At 42.6% G+C, this 22,114-nt stretch overlaps 1 protein-coding gene across 1 annotated transcript in view; it reads right to left on the bottom strand.

Moving 5' to 3' along the window:
- The window catches only part of LOC110486697 (speckle-type POZ protein), a 106,136-nt gene that overhangs the window by 6,534 nt on the left and 77,488 nt on the right, over positions 1 to 22,114 (bottom strand). The window contains exons 7-9 of the mRNA XM_021558476.2: positions 8,814 to 8,991; positions 3,246 to 3,301; positions 1,032 to 1,154 (exon numbers count right to left, since the gene is read on the bottom strand). Of these exons, the coding sequence (XP_021414151.1) occupies positions 1,032 to 1,154; positions 3,246 to 3,301; positions 8,814 to 8,991 (357 nt within the window). The remainder of the gene's footprint in view (positions 1 to 1,031; positions 1,155 to 3,245; positions 3,302 to 8,813; positions 8,992 to 22,114) is intronic.

The following is a 22,114-nucleotide window of genomic DNA, read 5'->3' as shown; positions in this document are numbered from 1 at the left end:
CACATATTGCACTTTTACTTTCTTCTCCAACACTTTGTTTTTGGATTATTTAAACCAAATTGAACATGTTTCATTATTTATTTGAGGCTAAAATGATTTTATTAATGTATTATATTAAGTTAAAATAAGTGTTCATTCAGTATTGTTGTAATTGTCATTATTAGAAATGTATTTTTTTATTTTAAAATTTTTTAATTTAATTTTTAAAATCGTCCGATTAATCGGTATCGGCTTTTTTTGGTCCTCCAATCGGTATCGGCGTTGAAAAATCATAATCGGTCGACTAATATATAGTGTACGTACCCACACACAAAGCCCCACAACAAGCTAATCTTCAGACTGCAGCCAGGAGAACTGATTCAGAGGTGTGTGTGTGTGTGTTTGTGCGTGTGCGTGTATTACATAAGAGCTGTACTATTGTGTAGCCAGAGAGGCTGCTGGGATAGCATCAGAGGGGTAAAGGAGGATCTTAGTGAGACCTGGCCTTGGCCTCCAGTTATTCCAGCAGCTCCCTACAGAGTTAACCACATGCACCGTTATTAAATAAATCACACACACTGCATGAGAAAAGAGAGGGAAGGAAATGAATGGGAGGAGAGAGGATGAATGCAGAGTTAAGATGAGGGAGTGTCACAAGAGGAATCCTTGAGGAGCGAAGGGCAGCACTTAACACAAACAATGTAGGGTGTGTGTGTGTGTGTGTGTGTGTGTGTGTATGCGCGCGCTCGTGCATCAACAGATCTGGGGTCCTAGAAAATACTCAAATATGTTGACAGAAAACCAAGGAAGTTATGGAGGTTGAATTCTTCCACATTCAGTTAATTTATTTAGAGTCACATAGACCTAGCATCATTCTGCACACAGGACCCCTACATATGGTACATAGCATCACATACACCTCACATACATGAACATAACATACTGTATGCCAGGGAACATTATAACATATGATATACTCACTCACTCATCCATTCAATATAATATCAGATACGATATACACACCCCCTCATTCCTCCTCCACCCACACTAACCTTGTCAGCCGCAGCCAGCAGGTCGTCAGCCATCTTGTCCAGGTTGGGGGCTTTGCCCGTGTAGATGAAGCACATCATCTCCTTGAACACCTCGGGCTCCACATCGTTAATCTCCACACGGTTCTAGAGGAGGAGAGAAGAGACCGAGGGCAGTGCTCAGAGCCTATATTACCACAACTTCCCAACATCAGATCCATTATGAACACTCCATTATGAACACTCCATTGACTGTGATCCTGTTCCAGCAGTCTTCGCATGATGCAGTCTGCTTACCTCATTTCAGATAGATGGTTAACTTCACCTATCTACACTGAACAAAAATATAAACGCAACATGTAAAGTGCTGGTCCCACGTTTCATGGGCTGAAATATAAGATCCCAGAAATGTTCCATACACACAAAAAGGTAAATTTGTGCACAAAATCAGTTTACTTTCCTGCTAGTGAGCATTTTTCCTTGGCCAAGATAATCCAGCCACCTGACAGGTGCATCATCTCAAGAAAGTGATTGAATAGCATGCACATTACACAGGTGCACCTTGTGCTGGGGGCAATAAAGGCCACTCTAAAATGTAACGTTTTGTCACACAAAACAATGCTACAGATGTCTCAAGTTGAGGGAGCGTGCAATAAGCATGCTGACTGCAAGAACGTACACCAGAGCTGTTGCCAGAGATTTTAATGTTCATTTCTCTACCATAAGCCGCCTTAAACGCCGTTTTAGAGAATTTGGCAATACATCCAAAAGGCATCACAACCGAAGACCACGTGTAACCACGCCAGCCCAGGACCTCCACATCTGGATTCTTCACCTGCGGGACAGTCAGGGGGGAAGAGGAAAGGGGTGCTGAGGAGTGTTTGTCTGCCTGTAACTCTGTAATGAAACCCTTTTGTTGGGAAAAACGTATTCTGATTTGCTGGACCTGGCTCCGCAGTGGGTGGGCCTATGCCCTCCCAGGCAAACACATGGCCGCACCCCTGCCCAATCATTTGAAATCCATAGATTTGGGCCTAATGAATTTATTTCAATTGACAGATTTTCTTATGAACTATAACTCTATAACTATAACTATAACTGTAAAATCGCTGCGTTTATATTTTTGTTCAGTAAAGCTAATTTTACTATCTACTTTATCATTCATGTTTATACATATAAAACACACACACACCAAATAGTTGTGAGCAGACCAGAGCACCAGAACACCTCTGAAACAGTCTGAACACGTTCAACCCCAAAATTGAAAACGGCATTTTAGATGTATTTTTTCCTCCACAGTCGATTCCTGGAATTAATCCGGAGCATTCGTTCCCAACGAACGGTGCCTGCAGCCAACGGCAAGCGCTCTTTATCGCTCGTCGGCACGGTAACGGTAACCCTGAACCCTTTTCTCCGCTCCGAGAGGCAGAACAAGGCAGTAAACCAATTATGTTGCTGGTTTATCGTCGTCACGGCGACCTGAGGTATTTCAGCGGGGTCAGGCCGGGTATACAGACAGCTCATAGTACATTAATGTTCCACTCTGGACACTAACAGAACAGCACACTACAAATCAACCCATTACACATTAGCACAGACATACACGTGTTTGTTTATCACCAACAGACACAAACATTTGTGCTGTACAGAGAGTACACGTGATCTTTCATGATCTACCAATACACACACACACAGTCTACCAATACACACAAACAGGCACAAGACTTGGCTATTATTGTGTTTATTTACAAACGCATTTATTCTCCCTCTATAGACTGGTGAATCTGTTATCTCTATCAAATGGGGACACATCCCTCCCCCTCTCCCTGATGAAGACGCCCACTTATATACCAATTAAGATGCATTTCCTCGCTGTGTGCTTTATCATTTCCCCATTTAAGCAGGGCCCGCATCAATATTCTGCCAACACAATCTCTAAATCACTGATGTTCAATCTCACCACCTCCCTATCAGATGAGCAGGACCCACCATGGCACGGGGCTCACACACACACACACAGGATCTATTTTGATCAAACTCCCACAAATCCTACAGTTATAGATCTTACAGTGAGCCTGCAATCTCCATGCAGACGAGACAACATTCGGGAAGGGTACAGTAACCGTGTAGACATATCCCTGTCTGAACTAGTGATGATGCAACAGAGAGAAAGATGTGAAGATACTCCCCACTGAGACACAGGACTGTTCAGGTCACAACACTGTCTACAACACTCACCTTTTTACTCTCCTCCATCTCATGCTCAAACATGGCACTGAACACTGGCGATCGGGCTGGAGGGGTAGAGAGAACACAATCAAAATGTATGGTCACATGCGCCGAATACAATGCTTACTTATAAGCCCTTAACCAACAATGCAGTTCAAGAAATGGAGTTAAGAAAATATTTACTAAATAAACTCAAATAAAAAGTAACATAACGAGGCTATATACAGGGTGTACCGGTACCGAGTCAATGTGCGGGGGTACAGGTCAGTTGAGGTAATTTGTACATGGATAGATTGATAGAGCAAGTGAGCGAGAGAAGGAGAGAGAGAAGGGGAGAGAGAAGGAGAGAGGAGAAAGAATAGTTTAGTGTCTCCCATCTGTCTGCCACAGGGGCAGTGGAAAGAACGAACAGCCTCCGGTACACACCGTCCTGCTACTGCTACTCCCAAGGCCTAATGAAGCCATCTTCAATGAGTTTGACCAGCAGCACTAGCTCTCACTGAAGACTAGTAGGGCCATGAACCAGGAGATAAAGGATGTGCCCCAAATGGCATCCTATTTCCTATATAGTGCACTATTTTTGACCGGGGTAGCGCACTAGGGAATAGGATGGAATTTGGGGTGTACTAAACCACATAGCGTGGTTTAATTCAGAGATTTGTCAGAGAGAGGGAGAGATGGAGAAACACAACCCCACAGCAGCACACAATTAAAATGTCTCAAAATGACTCAATAATTGACAGCCATTCCCATTCTCCACAGGGAGACAGTTTCCCCCTCTAAATCATCATTGTTTCATAGTCTACATGTGTTTTTCTAATAAAGACATGGGATCCCTCTCTATGATAGTAGAGCACTAGTGTGCTTGGGAGTAGGACACCTGGAGTGTTGTTCCATAGCTGAGAGTAATTTTATTGTGAGTGTTGTTCCATAGCTGAGAGTCGTTTTGTTGTGAGTGTTGTACCATAGCTGAGAGTAATTTTGTTGCTCCATAGCTGAGAGTCATTTTGTGTGAGTGTTGTTCCATAGCCGAGAGTTGTTTTGTGTGAGTGTTGTTCCATAGCTGAGAGTCGTTTTGTTGTGAGTGTTGTTCCATAGCTGAGAGTCGTTTTGTGTGAGTGTTGTTCCATAGCTGAGAGTTGTTTTGTTGTGAGTGTTGTTCCATAGCTAAGAGTCGATTTGTTGTGTGTTTTTCCATAGCTGATAGTTGTTTTGTTGTGAGTGTTGTTCCAGAGCTGAGAGTTGCTGTGTGAGTGTTGTTCCATAGCTGAGAGTTGTTTTGTGTGAGTGATGTTCCATATCTGAGAGTTGTTTTGTTGTGTTGTACCATAGCTGAGAGTTGTTTTGTTGTGAGTGTTGTACCATAGCTGAGAGTTGTGTTGTTCCATAGCTGAGAGTTGTTTTGTGTGAGTGTTGTACCATAGCTGAGAGTTGTTTTGTTGTGAGTGTTGTACCATAGCTGAGAGTCGTTTTGTTGCTCCATAGCTGAGAGTAATTTTGTGTGAGTGTTGTTCCATAGCTGAGAGTTGTTTTGTTGTGAGTGTTGTTCCATAGCTGAGAGTTGTTTTATTGTGTTGTACCATAGCTGAGAGTTGTTTTGTTGTGAGTGTTGTTCCATAGCTGAGAGTTGTTTTGTTGTGAGTGTTGTTCCATAGCTGAGAGTTGTGTTGTTCCATAGCTGAGAGTTGTTTTGTGTGAGTGTTGTACCATAGCTGTGTGAGGGTATTATAGAGATGCAGTGCCGAGCTCATTCTGCAGTAGACAGAGAGAGAAGCACCACACACTGTTTTAGATCACATGACCAATAAGAAGCCAATTTAAAGCGTTCCGCTCAGCCAGCACACACCCTTCCACAGCCCTTTTGATCCTGCTCTGTCCGTCTCCACAGCGATTAACGGCCCGGAGAGTTGTCACAGGAATGGTGGTGGAGAAGGAGAACAATGAGGGGAGTGGGTGTCACCTAACCCAGGTAGCGGAAGAAACGAGGGAGAAGGAGAAAAGGAGAGAGGGAGGTGCAGACAGCCAGATGAGGGGGTGGAGAGAGAGTGAAGACCCCAATGCCACAGTAGCACACAATTAAAATGTCTCAAAATGACTGGATAATTGACAGCCATTCCCATTCTCCACAGGGAGAGTTCCTCAAAGTTTCAGTCAGATACTCAGTCATGGGGCTCTATTTGCAGCTGCCATTAAAAGCCTGCTCTTTGGCAATTTCAACTTCTAAAAGCCAGCACTACACTATTTTCCAACCCTGGCGCAAGGGTTGGTAATTTACCTGTCTTATATCAGCTCAAGTGCGCTGCGGTGGGAAGAGTGGAAATATTTGGGGTGTCCTTAAATACGTGTGCCATTGTCCCAATTTCAAGCAGAGCTTCCTTCTGGTGATATTTAAGACTCACCAAAAGCTGGATTTTGTGGAAATGCAATTGGTTATAGCATTGATTTGCTCAGTGGAGGCTCACAGTAGCATAATCAGTAGCCTATAAGCAATATTTTATAAAACAAATAGCATGAGCATCAAAACAGTAAGACATTCACGTTTTTTCTTCATATTGGACATGATTTTTATCCATGCAGCTACTGTGAAAAGTTTGGACTCATTAGGCCTATGTGCGATGCCCATGGAATGAAAGGTGTCAGTGACTGTAGGAAGTCAGTTTAGGAAAATTAAGTTATTGCAATAGACTGTTTGCGTTTTTCCTTTATCATTTTGACAAACAACTCCATCTTCCACTTATCTGAACCTAAATGTCAAATTATGGATATTCCGATCGCTGTCCTTGGTGCTGAATCCACACGTAGCCTGTTAATTTGTTTACATTATACGTGGCAAAGTCACTAACCGGCCATATCAACAGCGATGGTAGACTTATCTTATTATAACGTTTGGGCAATGTCCATGGCTGTTAGCGCAATGTGTGTAGACGAATATTTCCATGTTGAAGCCAATATCAAAAAATACATTGGCTGTGTTTGTTCTAACTACGCCTATTGTAGTGTGTAAACTATATTCAATGGACAGGACAAACATCCATGCCTCCGGCCCAAGAGCCCTAAGTCTACGTGTGCACACATTGCCTTACGCTCATGGAACGAGAGATGTGATTTATGATATCATGCTTCTGACCCGATCCTGTTTAGAAATATTGTTGTTAGTTTAATTATTATTATTATTTAAAGTGCTTTGTTTTTGTTGTTGTTGTTTTGGAATTTGACCCCTTTTTCTCCCCAATTTCGTGGTATCCAATTGTTAGTAGTTACTATCTTGTCTCATCGCTACAACTCCAGTACGGGCTCGAGAGAGACAAAGGTCGAAAGCCATGCGTCCTCCTAAACACAACCCAACCAAGCCACACTGCTTCTTAACACAGCGCGCATCCAACCCAGAAGCCAGCCGCACCAATGTGTCGGAGGAAACACCGTACACCTGGCGACCTGGCATGCACTGCGCCCGGCCCGCCACAGGAGTTGCTAGTGCGCGATGAGATAAGGATATCCCTACCGACCAAACCCTCCCTTCACCCGGATGAGACTAGGCCAATTGTGTGTCGCCGCATGGACCTCCCGGTCGCGGCCGCCTGCGACAGAGCCTGGGCTCAAACCCAGAGTCTCTGGTGGCACAGCTAGCACTGCGATGCAGTGCCTTAGACCACTGCGCCACCCGGGAGGCCTTTGCTTTGTTTTTTGCTTAAAAAACAACTTATTTGAAAGATTCACCATCTATGGGTTTATGGCAAGGATGGGAAACTTTGATGGGACTGGAGGGCCCCCAAAAATCCAAACTTATCATGATGGGCCACGATTGCTTGGTTGCCCCCCGCCCCCCACGTTGACAGTAAAAGCCATGTTTTTAAGCTTTACAGTTAATTTTCTACACATTTTGCCATGGGGTGTTGAGGAAATGTTGCCGTTTTAAAAAGGCGCAATATGCAGAAATCCCTCCACCATATCCTGGCAGCTAAAATTCTAATAGTTCGCCTGATTTCAGTTTGTCACAAAACAAGCAGGGTAGAGAATCATTGGAACATCTAAACCACTGTGAAATATATTTTCAATAACAACAAATCATGTATTTTCAGTTGTTAAAAGCTGTTGTACAAAACCAAAAGTAAGAGACGCAAAAACAAACTTATGAACGGGTAGCATAGATAGTGTTCATTTAACAGATCTACAGCTTCTTAGACTTGCTTTCAATGAGAATGACAGATCTATAACTCACATTGGGCGGCAGGGTAGCCTAGTGGTTAGAGAGTTGGACTAGTAACCGGAAGGTTGCAAGTTCAAACCCCCGAGCTGACAAGGTACAAATCTGTCGTTCTGCCCTGTTCCTAGGCCGTCATTGAAAATAAGAATTTGTTCTTAACTGACTTGCCTAGTCAAATAAAAGGTACAAAAAAAAAAATCTAGACCTGCTGATAAACACATTTAGAAATTGCACCTTGTGTATTTTACTATTCTAACTCGCAACAGTAAGTTGAGACCCCAACTACTATTTCTGTAGAAGTGCAAATATGATCTGTCAAGTTTATAAAACATTACATTTACGAGTAGTATAACAGTGAGTGGACATTCACCCTCTCTATTTATTTTGGATCTTTATCCAGCTCCTTTAAAAAGTATGGATGTTTGTAAAACCCTACATAGTCCATGTTTTCTCTGTATGATATGCCCACGTGGAGTAATTATGGTGCCTTCAACTCAAAATGTAAACAAAGCTTATTTAAAAACAAGTTGCTGTTTAGTATTTATTTTTTTATTGTAATTTCTCCCCCTTTTTCTCCCCAATTTCATGATATCCAATTGCAATCCAATTACGATCTTGTCTCATTGCTGCAACTCCCCAAAGGGCTCACGAGACACAAAGTTTGAGTCATGCGTCCTCCGAAACATGACCCGCCAAGCCGCGCTTCTTAACACCTGCTCGCTTAACCCGGAAGCCAGCTGCACCAATGTGTCAGAGGAAACACCATTCAACTGACGACCCAAGTCAGCCTGGAGGAGCCCGGCCCGCCACAAGGAGTGGCAAGAGCGCAATGAGCCAAGTAAAGCCGCCCCGGCCAAACCCTCCCCTAACCCGGACAACGCTGGGCCAATTGTGCGCCGCACTATGGGATCAAACCCCAGGCTGTAATGACGCCGCAACACTGCGATGCAGTGCCTTAGACCGCTGCGCCACTCAGGAGGCACTGCTATTTAGTTATTAGAATTATACACTTTCTTTTTAGGCCTTATCGATAGCCAAGAGAATTTAGTCTTGCTTATTTACTATGTTTGGCATGACCACACTGCAATTTACGGTAGGCCTAGCCCATATATCAGTGTGAATGGTATAGCCTATGTTAGACAATGTATTTCCATATTATAGCAATGCAATTAAAACAATGTGGAATGCAAACATGTTGAAAATATTTAGCAAATATAGCCAGCGCTAAGACTTAACATTGCATTAGGTTTGTTACAATAGAGCCCATAGTCGGTGTTTCTGTCATTGAAGTGTCAATATCTGTAAGAAGTGGGTCCGGTGTTCTGTGTGGTCAGTATGCACGTGCGTGGCGTGCGAGACAAAAGTAGTCTTACCTGCCAGGATGGCTTTGTGTGCCTGGAACTCCTGTCCCGCCACACACAGGGAGCAGTCAGTGAAGCGGGAGTGTTCCCAAAGCCCTCCCAGCTCATCGGCCAGCCTGCAGTCTGGCACCTTCACCATGTTCATAGTGTTCTGACCTGAGATGTTCACAGAGTCCTGCACCACACTCACCTACAAGGAGGGAGAGTTAGACGGAGAGACAGGAGACGAGAGAGAAAAAGAATGAGAAAAATAAATACAATTTAAAAAAGAAAGAAAAAGACAGAGGGAAGATCAGTCAGTCAGTCTACTCACACTGTATACATTACAGTAACCAGACAGACAGACAGACATCAGCGGTATTAGACCGTCTATCACCTTACACATTCTAATGGACAAATCAGACAACACACACATCAAATCATATACAGGAAGACCAGCCATTAACAGATGATCTCTGCCACACCAATCAATACATCAACCGTTAAATAAAGCTGCCATGCAAACACACACCTCCAACAATTAACGTGTGCTCTGCTCATTTACCACATCCACTCACAAACTAGACAGGGACTTGACTCAGTCTATTAATCATTAGGGTGTGTGTGTATATATTCTCCATGCTGGCTTAGCCACCTGTTCAAGACAACATCGAACATACTAATACTCACACAGTGTGGGACACCAAATGTAGTACCATTCAAGATCCTATTTTCCCTCCTAACCTTAACACTAATTCTAACCTTAACCATAAACCCCATAGAAACAGCATTTGACCTTGTGGGGACTAACAAAATGTACCCAGTTTTTGTTTCTGGTCCCCACAAGTATAGTTAAACACATCCACACTCCTATTAGGTTATCAGCAACCTTTAAAACCACAGAATTAAAAAGAACCAAACATCGCCCAACAATTTCCAAGAATTCATTGCCACTAAAACTGTTCCCAGAAATAGCTGTGTCATGGCCACAAACTCCCAAATGCATCCCAGTAAGTTGACCTTGCTACTGGGCTGTTCAGACAGGGAGGGAGGCTGCCCCCCATGAAAAACACCCTCCCTGTCCCCCTCTGTCTGTTCCTCTCTCCGTTCCTCAGTCCACCCGTCCCTCTGTCTGCCCATCTGACTCAGGCAGAGACGAAAGGGGAGAAAAACACACAATGAAAAAGTGTGTGGCAAGCAGGAAATTGAATGTCAAGGACCCTTGTTTGCTCCTGATGGAGGTGTAAGTGTTAGCCTGGAGGGGAGAGAAAGACAGGGCGGGAGGGTTAGACATGGAGAATAAAAGACTGGGAGAAAAAGGCAGGACAGGGTGACAGACAGAGAGAAATAATAGGAGGGTATAGGATCCCAAGGAGGAAATAGACTCTCATAAACACAAGCTCATTTCCTGTGATGACATTACAGGGGCACAGTACAAAGAAAATGGTGATGTTGAGAGGAGAGCATTGTGACCATGAGTATTGTGTATCACTGTGTGTGTGGCACAGTCTGGTACCCACAGCTGGCTCCATAAATCACACTCCAGGGGGACTTTAGTATGAATGATGTACATCCATCTCCACACACACACACATTCACTCAAGAGTACACTCACAAGGCACTCATAAGACACTGATTAGCAACTCATACAAGGATTGGGAGAGACAGACATGTGGAGGAGAGATGAAGATTGAGATGAGAGAGAGAGAAGGAGAAAGAAGACAGTATAGGAGGCATATTAAAATAGGTAAACTGAGGAGACTGAGTAAGAGGGAGGGAACATGTAAGTCAACACAGACAGCACTGGGTCTGTTGAGATGCACTCTGTATGGCCGCGTATCAAATAGCGCCCTATTCCCTATATAGTGCTCAACTTTTGACTGTAGGGAATAGGGTGCCAATTGGGCCGCACTCATTATATATAGTGGTAAATTCAGATGGGAGTGTTTCTGTTTCATGTGTGTCTGTTGGTATAAATAAGCATGGCGGTGCACTCAGCCGGTGTATAGCACGGCAAGCCACGCTAGGCTAGCCACACTGGCTAACCTGGCCCATTATTCCATCAACTAACCAGGTGGAAACAACACTTTGCTGTAGCTCTGGAGCTAGCTCCTATATACACACACTGACTAAAATACTCTCTGTCTTCACCCCTCAGTCATGTTCTCCTGTCATCATCATCTTCATCACCAGCATGTTCAACAATCACCATCAGCAAGGCCGTATATTACCATCATTATGGTGGCGATGTTCATTAATGGCCTTAACCCCTGACCTGCTGGTTTCTCTATCGACTCACAGCAGCCCTCTTGATCTCTGCAGACCAGACAGTTGCCATGGAATCTCAGAGCCCAGAAGATTCATTCATTTCTGCGTCAGTCTCTTTTACTCCTCTACGTGTCTGTTTATAGATTTACAGTACGCCGTGAGTGAAATTGTCCTGAAAAAATTAGCAAATCAAGTTCATTAAGTTATGGAAAACTTTATTTTCTCTCCACTGTGTCTTATGTTCAATATGAGACTTTTCTCTGATCAATCCAGAGCAGACTGGGTCACACGCACACACACCTTTCCTCAGCTCTGCCTTAATAGGTGTGTGATCTTTTAAACTAGTCGTCTGAACCCCTGAGCGCAGAACTCATCAGCAGCTTTTTATAATGCATGACTGGCCCTTCATCCGCTCTCTCTCCAGCTGCTCTCCATTCAACCAGAGTAAACAGCGCTGCTCAAGACACACAAACTATATTGAATGCAAACACACTGTCTTTATAAACATACTATCCTCAGAGGTATCAGCAAACCCCAAAATAAGGCCACACACATCTAAAAGCCCACACTCACACATGCAGACATTAAACCAAATGACTTAAATCTAGGTGCTTAACTAGGGCAAAACATACCAGTCAACCCTGCTGGCAACCCATTAAAGCCTCATAGCGGATGAGACAAATTATTCCCCTACTTTATTAGATGGTGAGTGACAGTTAACACTACTGATGAGCATTCCATTGAGTCCATGGAGACACCATTCACACCAGGGTACTGGACTAGATCTACAGTTGGTATTTCAGCAGACCAGCCTGCACCTGCACCCTTCCGCCACAGACGTTTTTGAGTGGATCGACACACATATGGGGGCAGAGGCATATTTCATGCATGATTTGAAGTCAAGCTGGTGAACGACGCGCACGAGAGAGAGAGCGGACCGGAGCCACAGCAGCCAGTTTCGGAGCCATGTGTTACTGTTGTCTCGCCAGCCTTGTTCTTCCACAGAGATAAACAACTGCCTGGGTGGCAGAGAGAAGGGCAGACAGACCGACGCAGACACACGGATGGAGGAACACAGGCAGGCCAGCCATTCAGGTCCCTTGAAACTATCGAGGAAGATCACAGAGACACTAAACTGATAGCTTTGAGACGGAGGCCCGATTTAACAGCGCTTGAAGGAAACGATCTGGAGGAGCACGGGAGAAAGACAGTTACTTGGTGTTTCATTTTTTATAAGAACTAAATGGCCTTCATGATTTGTTTGTTTATAACTTGTTCTCAACCTGAATGAGGAGGCCTCGAAACTAGGGTTTCTAAATACCCTCGTACGATACCGTTTTTAGCCAATTTGAATATTTGTACATTTTATATAAATACATGCAGCCAACTTGAGCACTAGGTAACAGACAAAGCAGATTACATTCATTATTTTGACTGTTACATTATTTTTCATTATGAAGCTTACCAGTACTTGTTTTCCAAAACAGCTGTCACGTGTGTTTGTTTATAAAGAAGCACAATGAGACCAGTCACTCCTTGCAGCGCAACTCAAGAAAGGTGATCAAGTTACACTTGTATGATATTCACTACTAATGTTTGCCAGCTATATATCTTATAACTATTAAGTTAATTATCTAAGACGGGACAAATTCTCTCCAGCTAAGTTTTGCTAAACGGCTAACGTTAGCTTGAAAGATCAAGCTTCTTGTAACAGAAGAGATCATCCCTTCCTGGATTAAGATCCCTGCTGACTAATATTTGTTTTGTGTGTTTTGAGATATTTGCAAACTTGTATGAGCTGGGTTGTTGGTCTTAGCGCTCGTTAGCATTTACTTAACCGCTATGGGGATTCCTTTGTACCTGTTAGTATACCAGAATGCTAACAAAATACTAAAAATACTAACAAAATGCGCCCCTTGTGTGCACCACCGGTAAAACCGCCTATCCCGGGAAGGCACAAGCACGGTATGAAGGTATGCAAATCTGGATACCGCCTAACCCAACTAGGAACAGATACACGTGAGATCAATGTTGATGCGCTGGGGACACAGCGAAATGGTGAAAGCCCAGTAGATTTTATTTTTAACTTTATTTAACTAGGCAAGTCAGTTAAGAACAAATTCTTACTTTCAATGACGGCCTAGGAACAGTGGGTTAACTGCCTTGTTCAGGGGCAGAAGGACAGATTTTTACCTCGTCAGCTCGGGGATTCGATCTTGCAACCTTTCGGTTACTGGTCCAACGCTCTAACCACTAGGCTGCCTGCCACCCCATGGGGATCAGATGAGGATCAACATGAAACAAAGGCACTTTTCTCCTGTCTCTCCATCTATCACTATTCATCTGTCTGTCTCAGTTACTGGGTCTCTAACCCTCTTTCTTTCTCTCAAGTGTCACCTTGCTTTATTTCCCTCACTTATTCTCTCTGTCACCAACTCATTTCTACGCCATTTTACCCTCGCTCTATCCCTACTCCAAACTAGGCTTGGGCAATATATTGTATATCGTATAGCGGTGTATTTGGAAAAAGCCATGGGATGGTTCTCCCAATATTCAAAAATATTTATTCAAACTTTTTCAATAAATGTTCATATTTGTAGCTACTTTTTAAGTTGTTACCTGCAGTCCACTTGTGCAATACTTTAGGAGATTAAGCTTTCTTCATTTCACCTGTCCCATTTTAAACGATGAAGCTTATCGTAGTTCCCCAGAACAGTTGAGCCAGTCACGTGTTTGTTTATAAACAGCACAGCGGGAGAAAGCCATGTGGTGAATCCATAGCATTCTATATCTATCAGTGAGTCTCTGTTGTGCAGCGCAATGAGGTGATGTACTTACACTTATGTGCAATTCACTACTCAATGTTTTCCATCAGATATCTTAGTATGGCTTTCTTCCAGAAGTCAAAGATCTCTGGATGAGTTGTTTTTCCCCTGTGCTTCCTACTAGTGTTTTCCCCCCTCCATTCTTCTCCCATCTGCTCCATGTACACATGCTTCTCTTCCTTCAGAAAAGCAAGCATCATAACTTTGTTCATTTGCACAATTTATCTTGTTCACTTTCGCTTGTCAATGTCCATACAGATCGAAAATGATATCCGGTAGCTAGTAGCTATGCTTGTAATAACTATGAGCTGGGTTTGCCAGTCTTTGCAATTAGTTTGTCCGTTTTTGCCCGTTCGCATTTAGCTATGTGATTTCACTATTATAGTAGTTTGTGCTAATTTTGTTAGCATTCTGGTAATACAAGCCCAATGGGCTTTCCTCGAGTTTTTAGCACCCCCCTTGTGTGCTATGCCAGTTATACTGTAAATCCTGGTATACGAGAAGGGCGATATGACAATATGAAAATCTGGATACCGCCCAAGCCTACTCCAAACCCTGTTACATCTTCTCTCAAACTATTTCCACCCTCTTACACCCATCTTCCATCCTTCCCATTCTTTCTCTGTCTATCCTCCCTAACCAAGTCTCTCACTTTGTGTCTCAGTCTCACTGAGCCTCTACACATCTCCCCGTCTCAGTTTTGGGGAGGTGTGCGAGGCGAGAAAGGGAGGTAGATAGGGGTGAAGAGAGCAGCTGGAGCATCTGCAGCAGTCTCCTCTGACAGCAGCGTGGCATATGGCAGGGCCCTGTGAAGGATGGGCGCTGTCACCCGGCAAAGTGCTTACCCACAGACAGCCAGGAGAAAGAAGAGAGAGCGAGAGAGAAAGAGCAGGAGTAAGAGAAGGAAACAGCTGAACATCAGCACCCACCTCATTTATTCACACACTCCCTGGGAGGAGACGGTGGAGATGAAAAGAGGAGAGAGAGGATACGGAGGAGAGAGAGAAAGATAGAAAGAAAGCTCTGTGGATACAAAGAGGCTGTAGGGTGGTTAGGATGAGACTAGAAGCACTATTGTATCATCACTGTTATGAAGTAAGAGTTATGCTGGGGTAGAATGAGAAAACCCTTCAGTGGTTCATTCACACCCTGAGGTGACAGAGTGGGTGAAAAAGATGGAGGCTACCTGAAACAAGCCAATCATGCCCACCAGCCGATGCTCTCTGACACTACCTCTGTCTGCCTAAAGGTGGACCACTGACTTACCAATTTAGGATGACTGAGTATCCGAAAGACACTTCTGTTCAACTTTCTGAATAGAGCTAGCATCACTTAACAGTAAGCAAAACCCCTTAGTCAGAGATACAGTACGTTTTATGAGGAAGTTCTCCAACTAACGTATGTGAAGGGGTGAAAAACTACAGTCCTTGAGAACTACAGGTGTGCAGGTTTTGCTTCATCCCAGCTGGTTTTGGAACAAAATCCTATATACAGTTAGTTCTCCAGGACCGGCGCTAGAGATCCATACATTACACTGCTTTAAAACTAAATCCATACAGTGTATTTAAACTGTGACCTTGGTGAGTGAGGTTAGTCCTGTCAGAGAAGAGAGGAGAGAGAGAGACCAGCCATTTACCAGGGTGTCTCATTAGAGAAGTGAGGAAAGTAGACACTTCTCCTCCACATACCAACCCATTAATCTGTCTGCCTGCACATTTCTCCTAAACTTCTATCCATCCAATTCTGCCCATCTCCCCTTTTTCCTGTTATCCACATACATGTCCTTTTCTCTCACTCTCCTCCTCCACCCCCTCCTGTGCTCTTTTCTCCTCTGAAGGGACCTCATCTTTCCTTCACTCCTCCTCTCAGAACACCTCGTGACAGCCAGCACAGAACCTTTAATGGAAACTATCTTCTCATTAAATACCTGCAGGTGTCTGGAGCTTTGGCAAAGATGAACAGAGGGAAGAAGATTATAGAGAGAGCGAGATCACGGGCGCGAGAGCACGGGCGCGATAACAAGAAAGCGAGATCACAAGTGCAAGATAACGAGAGCGAGATAACGAGAGCGAGATAACAAGAGAGCGAGAGATAACATGAGGGAAGAGAAAAAAAGATGGCAAGAAAGGATGGCTGGGTTTGTTCTGGCACTCCCCTACATGACACCCAGCCAGTTTGCTGGTGTGGGGTTTAAATAACTGCCTAAGGAGCAGACAGAAAGAGGGCTTTCAGCTGGCACCAATTCACACGGGTACATGTCTCCTTCTCCACCACACACCCTGTTCTACATCTCTGCCTGAGGGGAGAAGATGAGGGGCCAGGGGAGGGAGAGAGGATAGGAGAGGGAAGGGGGCCACAGGAGAGGATAAGAGATGGAGAACAAATACCAGGAGAGAGGGAAGAGATGTGTGCTGGGCTCTGGGGCTATTCCACCCTCTCAGAGGCAGGACGGGACCATATGGCCATTAACGAGAGAGCGCAAGAGAGATAACGAGAGAGATAACGAGAGACATAACAGAGAGAGAGAGAGAAGGTATGAGAGAGATGTATAAAGAGAGAGATGTATAACGAGAGAGATGTATAACGAGAGAGATGTATAACGAGAGAGAGAGCAGAGCAAAGAAAAGAGTCCAGCTGGTCCTGAGAGAGATGTATAACGAGAGAGATGCATAATAAGAGAGATGTATAACGAGAGAGAGGTATAACGAGAGAGAGAGCAGAGCAAAGAAAAGAGTCCAGCTGGTCCTGAGAGAGATGTATAACGAGAGAGATGTATAACGAGAGAGATGTATAACGAGAGAGAGCGCAGAGCAAACAAAAGAATCCAGCTGGTCCTGAGATAGATGTATAACGAGAGAGAGATGTATAACAAGAGAGAGCGCAGAGCAAACAAGAGTCCTGCTGGTCCTGAGAGAGATGTATAATGAGAGAGAGAGCTGCGCAAAGAAAAGAGTCCAGCTGGTCCTGGGGCTGAGTTCACAAACCTGTTCTACTAACGCACTGAAGCCTCAGGACCAGAACATCCAATAAATCATGATAAACCAAATTACAACACAGTCAAAACAATACTATATTGCTTATTGGGAAACACAAACACAAGCAAATTGGAGTACTATCTGGCCCTAAATCGACAGTACACAGTGGCTAAATATTTGATCATGGTTACTGATCAAAACCTTAGAAAAACCTTGACAAAGTACAGGCTCAGTGAGCACAGCCTTGCCATTGAGAAGGGTAGACACAGAAAACCTGGCTCCCTGTAGAGGAAAGGCTGTGCAACCACTGCACAACAGCAGAACCTGAGACGGAGTTGGATTTCCTGACAAAATGTCAAAAATATAAAACAATTAGAGTGTCATTTTCCCAAATTTGAAACCCGTATTCAAGGTTTCAAAGACCTCTCAGATGAGAGTAGGCTACCCTTCCTGTTGGGGGAGGACGCAGAGAGCTGTGGGCTGGCAGTGCACTACATTGCTGCCTGCCATAAGTTGAGGGACAGTGTCTGACAGACCAATCAACCTGCACATGTACTCTACTGTATGCTTATTGTTAAATGTATGGTTATTTTGACCCTTGGTTATTGTTGTTACTGTTGTCCCGTTGACAATTTTGATTCTCATTTTTATATTGTAAATAGCCCAAATAAGCTTTGGCAATATGTACATTGTTACGTCATGCCAATAAAGCGAATTGAATTGAGAGATACATAATGGGAGAGAGATACATAATGAGAGAGAGAGAGACATAATGAGAGAGAGAGAGATAACGAGAGAGAGAGAGAGAGAGACATAATGAGAGAGAGACATAACGAGAAAGAGAGAGACATAACGAGAGAGAGAGAGACATAACGAGAGAGAGAGAGAGAGAGAGAGAGACATGAGAGAGAGAGAGAGACATAACGAGAGAGAGAGAGAGAGACATAACGAGAGAGAGAGAGAGAGACATAACGAGAGAGAGAGAGAGAGACATAACGAGAGAGAGAGAGAGAGACATAACAAGAGAGAGAGAGAGACATAACAAGAGAGAGAGAGAGACATGAGAGAGAGAGAGAGAGAGAGAGACATAACGAGAGAGAGAGAGAAAAAAAAAAGCACTTCAAGCCCAAGAGCTGAGCCCAGAAACGAGCCTTCTCAGTCAGCTGGTGTTGGACCTCACCAACCAAAATCAGTTCTGGGACATGTGGAACAATTTAAGCACATCAAAGCCACAAGAATTAGCCATACAAGATGTAGGAATTTGGAAAACTTACTTTGATAATCTATACAAAAACATCCCACAAAAAGACTTACAACATAACCAATTAGAAATTAAAGAAACATTGAACATCCTTGAATCAGTCATTAAAAACAACCAAAATCCATTAGATTACCCAATAACCCAACAAGAACTAAATGAAAAGCTAAAATCTATTAAATCAAAAAAGGCTTGTGGTGTAGACAACATCAGAAATGAAATGCTGAAAAACAGCACACCTGAGTTGCAAAATGCTGTGCTTAAATTGTTCAACATGGTTTTAACTTCTGGCTGCTTCCCTGATGTCTGGAACCAGGGGCTCATCTCCCCTATCCACAAAAGTGGAGACAAATCAGACCCCAATAATTACAGGGGAATTTGCGTCAACAGTAACTTGGGAAAGATTTTCTGTAGCATTTTGAATTCAAGAATTCAAACCTTTCTTCAAGAAAAAAATGTAATAAGTAAATGTCAAATTGGCTTTCTCCCTAACCATCGCACTACTGACCATATATACACCTTACACACACTAATTAATAAACACGTCCACCAAAAAAAAGAGGGCAAAATCTTTGCTTGCTTTATTGACTTTAAAAAAGCATTTGATTCGATTTGGCATGAAGGGCTATTCTACAAAATTCTACAAAGTGGGCTTGGTGGTAAGGTGTATGACTTAATAAAATGTATGTACACAGAAAACAAGTGTGCAATAAAAATCAAAAACCAAAGAACAGAATTTTTTTCACAATGTCGAGGTGTGAGACAAGGCTGCAATTTGAGTCCAAATCTTTTCAACATTTATATCAATGAATTAGCAGACATGTTGGACCAATCTCCAGCCCCAGGACTCACACTATTTGACACAGAGGTGAAATACCTGCTATATGCTGATGACTTGGTACTTCTATCACCAACCAAAGAAGGTCTTCAACAAAACATTAATATTCTGGAGCAATATTGCCATAATTGGGCCCTGGCAGTAAATTTCCAAAAAACTAAAATCATGATTTTCCAAAAAAAACCCAGATGTCAGAAACACAAATGTAAATTCACCCTGAACAACACCTTAATTGAACACACAAAACATTACACCTACCTTGGTCTGACCATATCTGCATCGGGAGACTTTAATATGGCAGTGAAGGCACTCAAAGAAAAAGCCTGCAGAGCAATGTATGCAATAAAAATGAAATTATTCAAAATCAACATCCCAATTAGAATTTGGACTAAAATATTTGACAGTGTAATCCTACCAATAGCACTTTATGGAAGTGAGGTTTGGGGGCCACTCAATAAACTGGATTTTAAAATGTGGGACAAACATCCAATTGAAGCCCTACATGCAGAATTCTGTCGGAAAATTCTACAAGTCCAGAGAAATACACCAACTAATGCATGTAGGGCAGAATTGGGCCGTTTTCCAGTAATAATGAAAATACAGAAAAGATCATTAAAATTTTGGCTACATCTAAATTCAAGTCCAAATTCGAGTCTGCAATTTAAAGCACTTCAAGCCCAAGAGCTGAGCCCAGAAACGAGCCCTCTCAGTCAGCTGGTGTTGGACCTCACCAACCAAGCTGACGCCAGCACTGCTTCAAAAGAAAGAATTCCAATAAGCAAAATCATGAACCAATCAAAGGAATCATATTTACAATACTGGAAAAACGAAACAAAATCCCAAAGCCGACTAAATTGCTATCTGACCCTAAACAGAGAATATGAATTGGCTGATTATCTCTACTCTGTCAGAGATACGAAGCAGAGACAGATCCTTACCAAGTACAGGCTGAGTGACCACCGATTGGCAATAGAAACCGGCAGACATAAAAAGACATGGCTACCCAAAGAGGAGCGTGCATGTGGTCACTGCATGACAGGGGAGGTAGAGACAGAGATGCACTTTCTCCTTTACTGTGATAAATATTCCTCACAAAGAGATTCATTATTCACAGAAATGACTACATATATTCCAAATTTTTACAAATTGAACCCAGAGGAAAAACTAAGAATACTCATGGGCGAAGGAGCAATGGCTCCTCTTGCAGCCAAATATGTATTTTCCTGCCATAGCCTGAGGGACACTGAATAATAACATCTGCATAGTAAACAGTAACTTACTTATTATTACTATTATTGTTATTACTATAATTATTAATGTTTACTGTAGACTGTTACCATTTTATTGTTATTATTTTTGTATTTAATTTTGTATTATTATTTACTACCATTTTATATTATTATTTGCTATCATTTATAATTTTGTTACAATGTATATTGTATACATTGTTGCTTTGGCAATATTGACACAATGTTTTTCATGCCAATAAAGCAGCTTGAATTTGAATTTGAATTTGAGAGAGATAACGAGAGAGAGAGAGAGAGAGATAACGAGAGAGAGAGAGAGAGAGATAACGAGAGAGAGAGAGAGATAACGAGAGAGAGAGAGAGAGATAACGAGAGAGAGAGAGAGAGATAACGAGAGAGAGAGAGAGAGATAACGAGAGAGAGAGAGAGAGATAACGAGAGAGAGAGAGAGATAACGAGAGAGAGAGATAACGAGAGAGAGAGAGAGATAACGAGAGAGAGAGAGAGAGATAACGAGAGAGAGAGAGATAACGAGAGAGAGAGAGAGATAACGAGAGAGAGAGAGAGAGATAACGAGAGAGAGAGAGAGAGAGATAACGAGAGCGAGAGAGAGAGAGATAACGAGAGAGAGAGAGAGAGATAACGAGAGAGAGAGAGAGAGATAACGAGAGAGAGAGAGAGATAACAACATGGTTTTAACTTCTGGCTGCTTCCCTGATGTCTGGAACCAGGGGCTCATCTCCCCTATCCACAAAAGTGGAGACAAATCAGACCCCAATAATTACAGGGGAATTTGCGTCAACAGTAACTTGGGAAAGATTTTCTGTAGCATTTTGAATTCAAGAATTCAAACCTTTCTTCAAGAAAAAAATGTAATAAGTAAATGTCAAATTGGCTTTCTCCCTAACCATCGCACTACTGACCATATATACACCTTACACACACTAATTAATAAACACGTCCACCAAAAAAAAGAGGGCAAAATCTTTGCTTGCTTTATTGACTTTAAAAAAGCATTTGATTCGATTTGGCATGAAGGGCTATTCTACAAAATTCTACAAAGTGGGCTTGGTGGTAAGGTGTATGACTTAATAAAATGTATGTACACAGAAAACAAGTGTGCAATAAAAATCAAAAACCAAAGAACAGAATTTTTTTCACAATGTCGAGGTGTGAGACAAGGCTGCAATTTGAGTCCAAATCTTTTCAACATTTATATCAATGAATTAGCAGACATGTTGGACCAATCTCCAGCCCCAGGACTCACACTATTTGACACAGAGGTGAAATACCTGCTATATGCTGATGACTTGGTACTTCTATCACCAACCAAAGAAGGTCTTCAACAAAACATTAATATTCTGGAGCAATATTGCCATAATTGGGCCCTGGCAGTAAATTTCCAAAAAACTAAAATCATGATTTTCCAAAAAAAAACCAGATGTCAGAAACACAAATGTAAATTCACCCTGAACAACACCTTAATTGAACACACAAAACATTACACCTACCTTGGTCTGACCATATCTGCATCGGGAAACTTTAATATGGCAGTGAAGGCACTCAAAGAAAAAGTCCGCAGAGCAATGTATGCAATAAAAATGAAATTATTCAAAATCAACATCCCAATTAGAATTTGGACTAAAATATTTGACAGTGTAATCCTACCAATAGCACTTTATGGAAGTGAGGTTTGGGGGCCACTCAATAAACTGGATTTTAAAATGTGGGACAAACATCCAATTGAAGCCCTACATGCAGAATTCTGTCGGAAAATTCTACAAGTCCAGAGAAATACACCAACTAATGCATGTAGGGCAGAATTGGGCCGTTTTCCAGTAATAATGAAAATACAGAAAAGATCATTAAAATTTTGGCTACATCTAAATTCAAGTCCAAATTCGAGTCTGCAATTTAAAGCAC

Source organism: Oncorhynchus mykiss, chromosome 13 (assembly GCF_013265735.2).
Source record: "Oncorhynchus mykiss isolate Arlee chromosome 13, USDA_OmykA_1.1, whole genome shotgun sequence".
NCBI lineage: Eukaryota > Metazoa > Chordata > Actinopteri > Salmoniformes > Salmonidae > Oncorhynchus > Oncorhynchus mykiss.
Note: the sequence above shows the minus strand (reverse complement) of the source record. Positions and strands in the feature narration are given on the sequence as shown.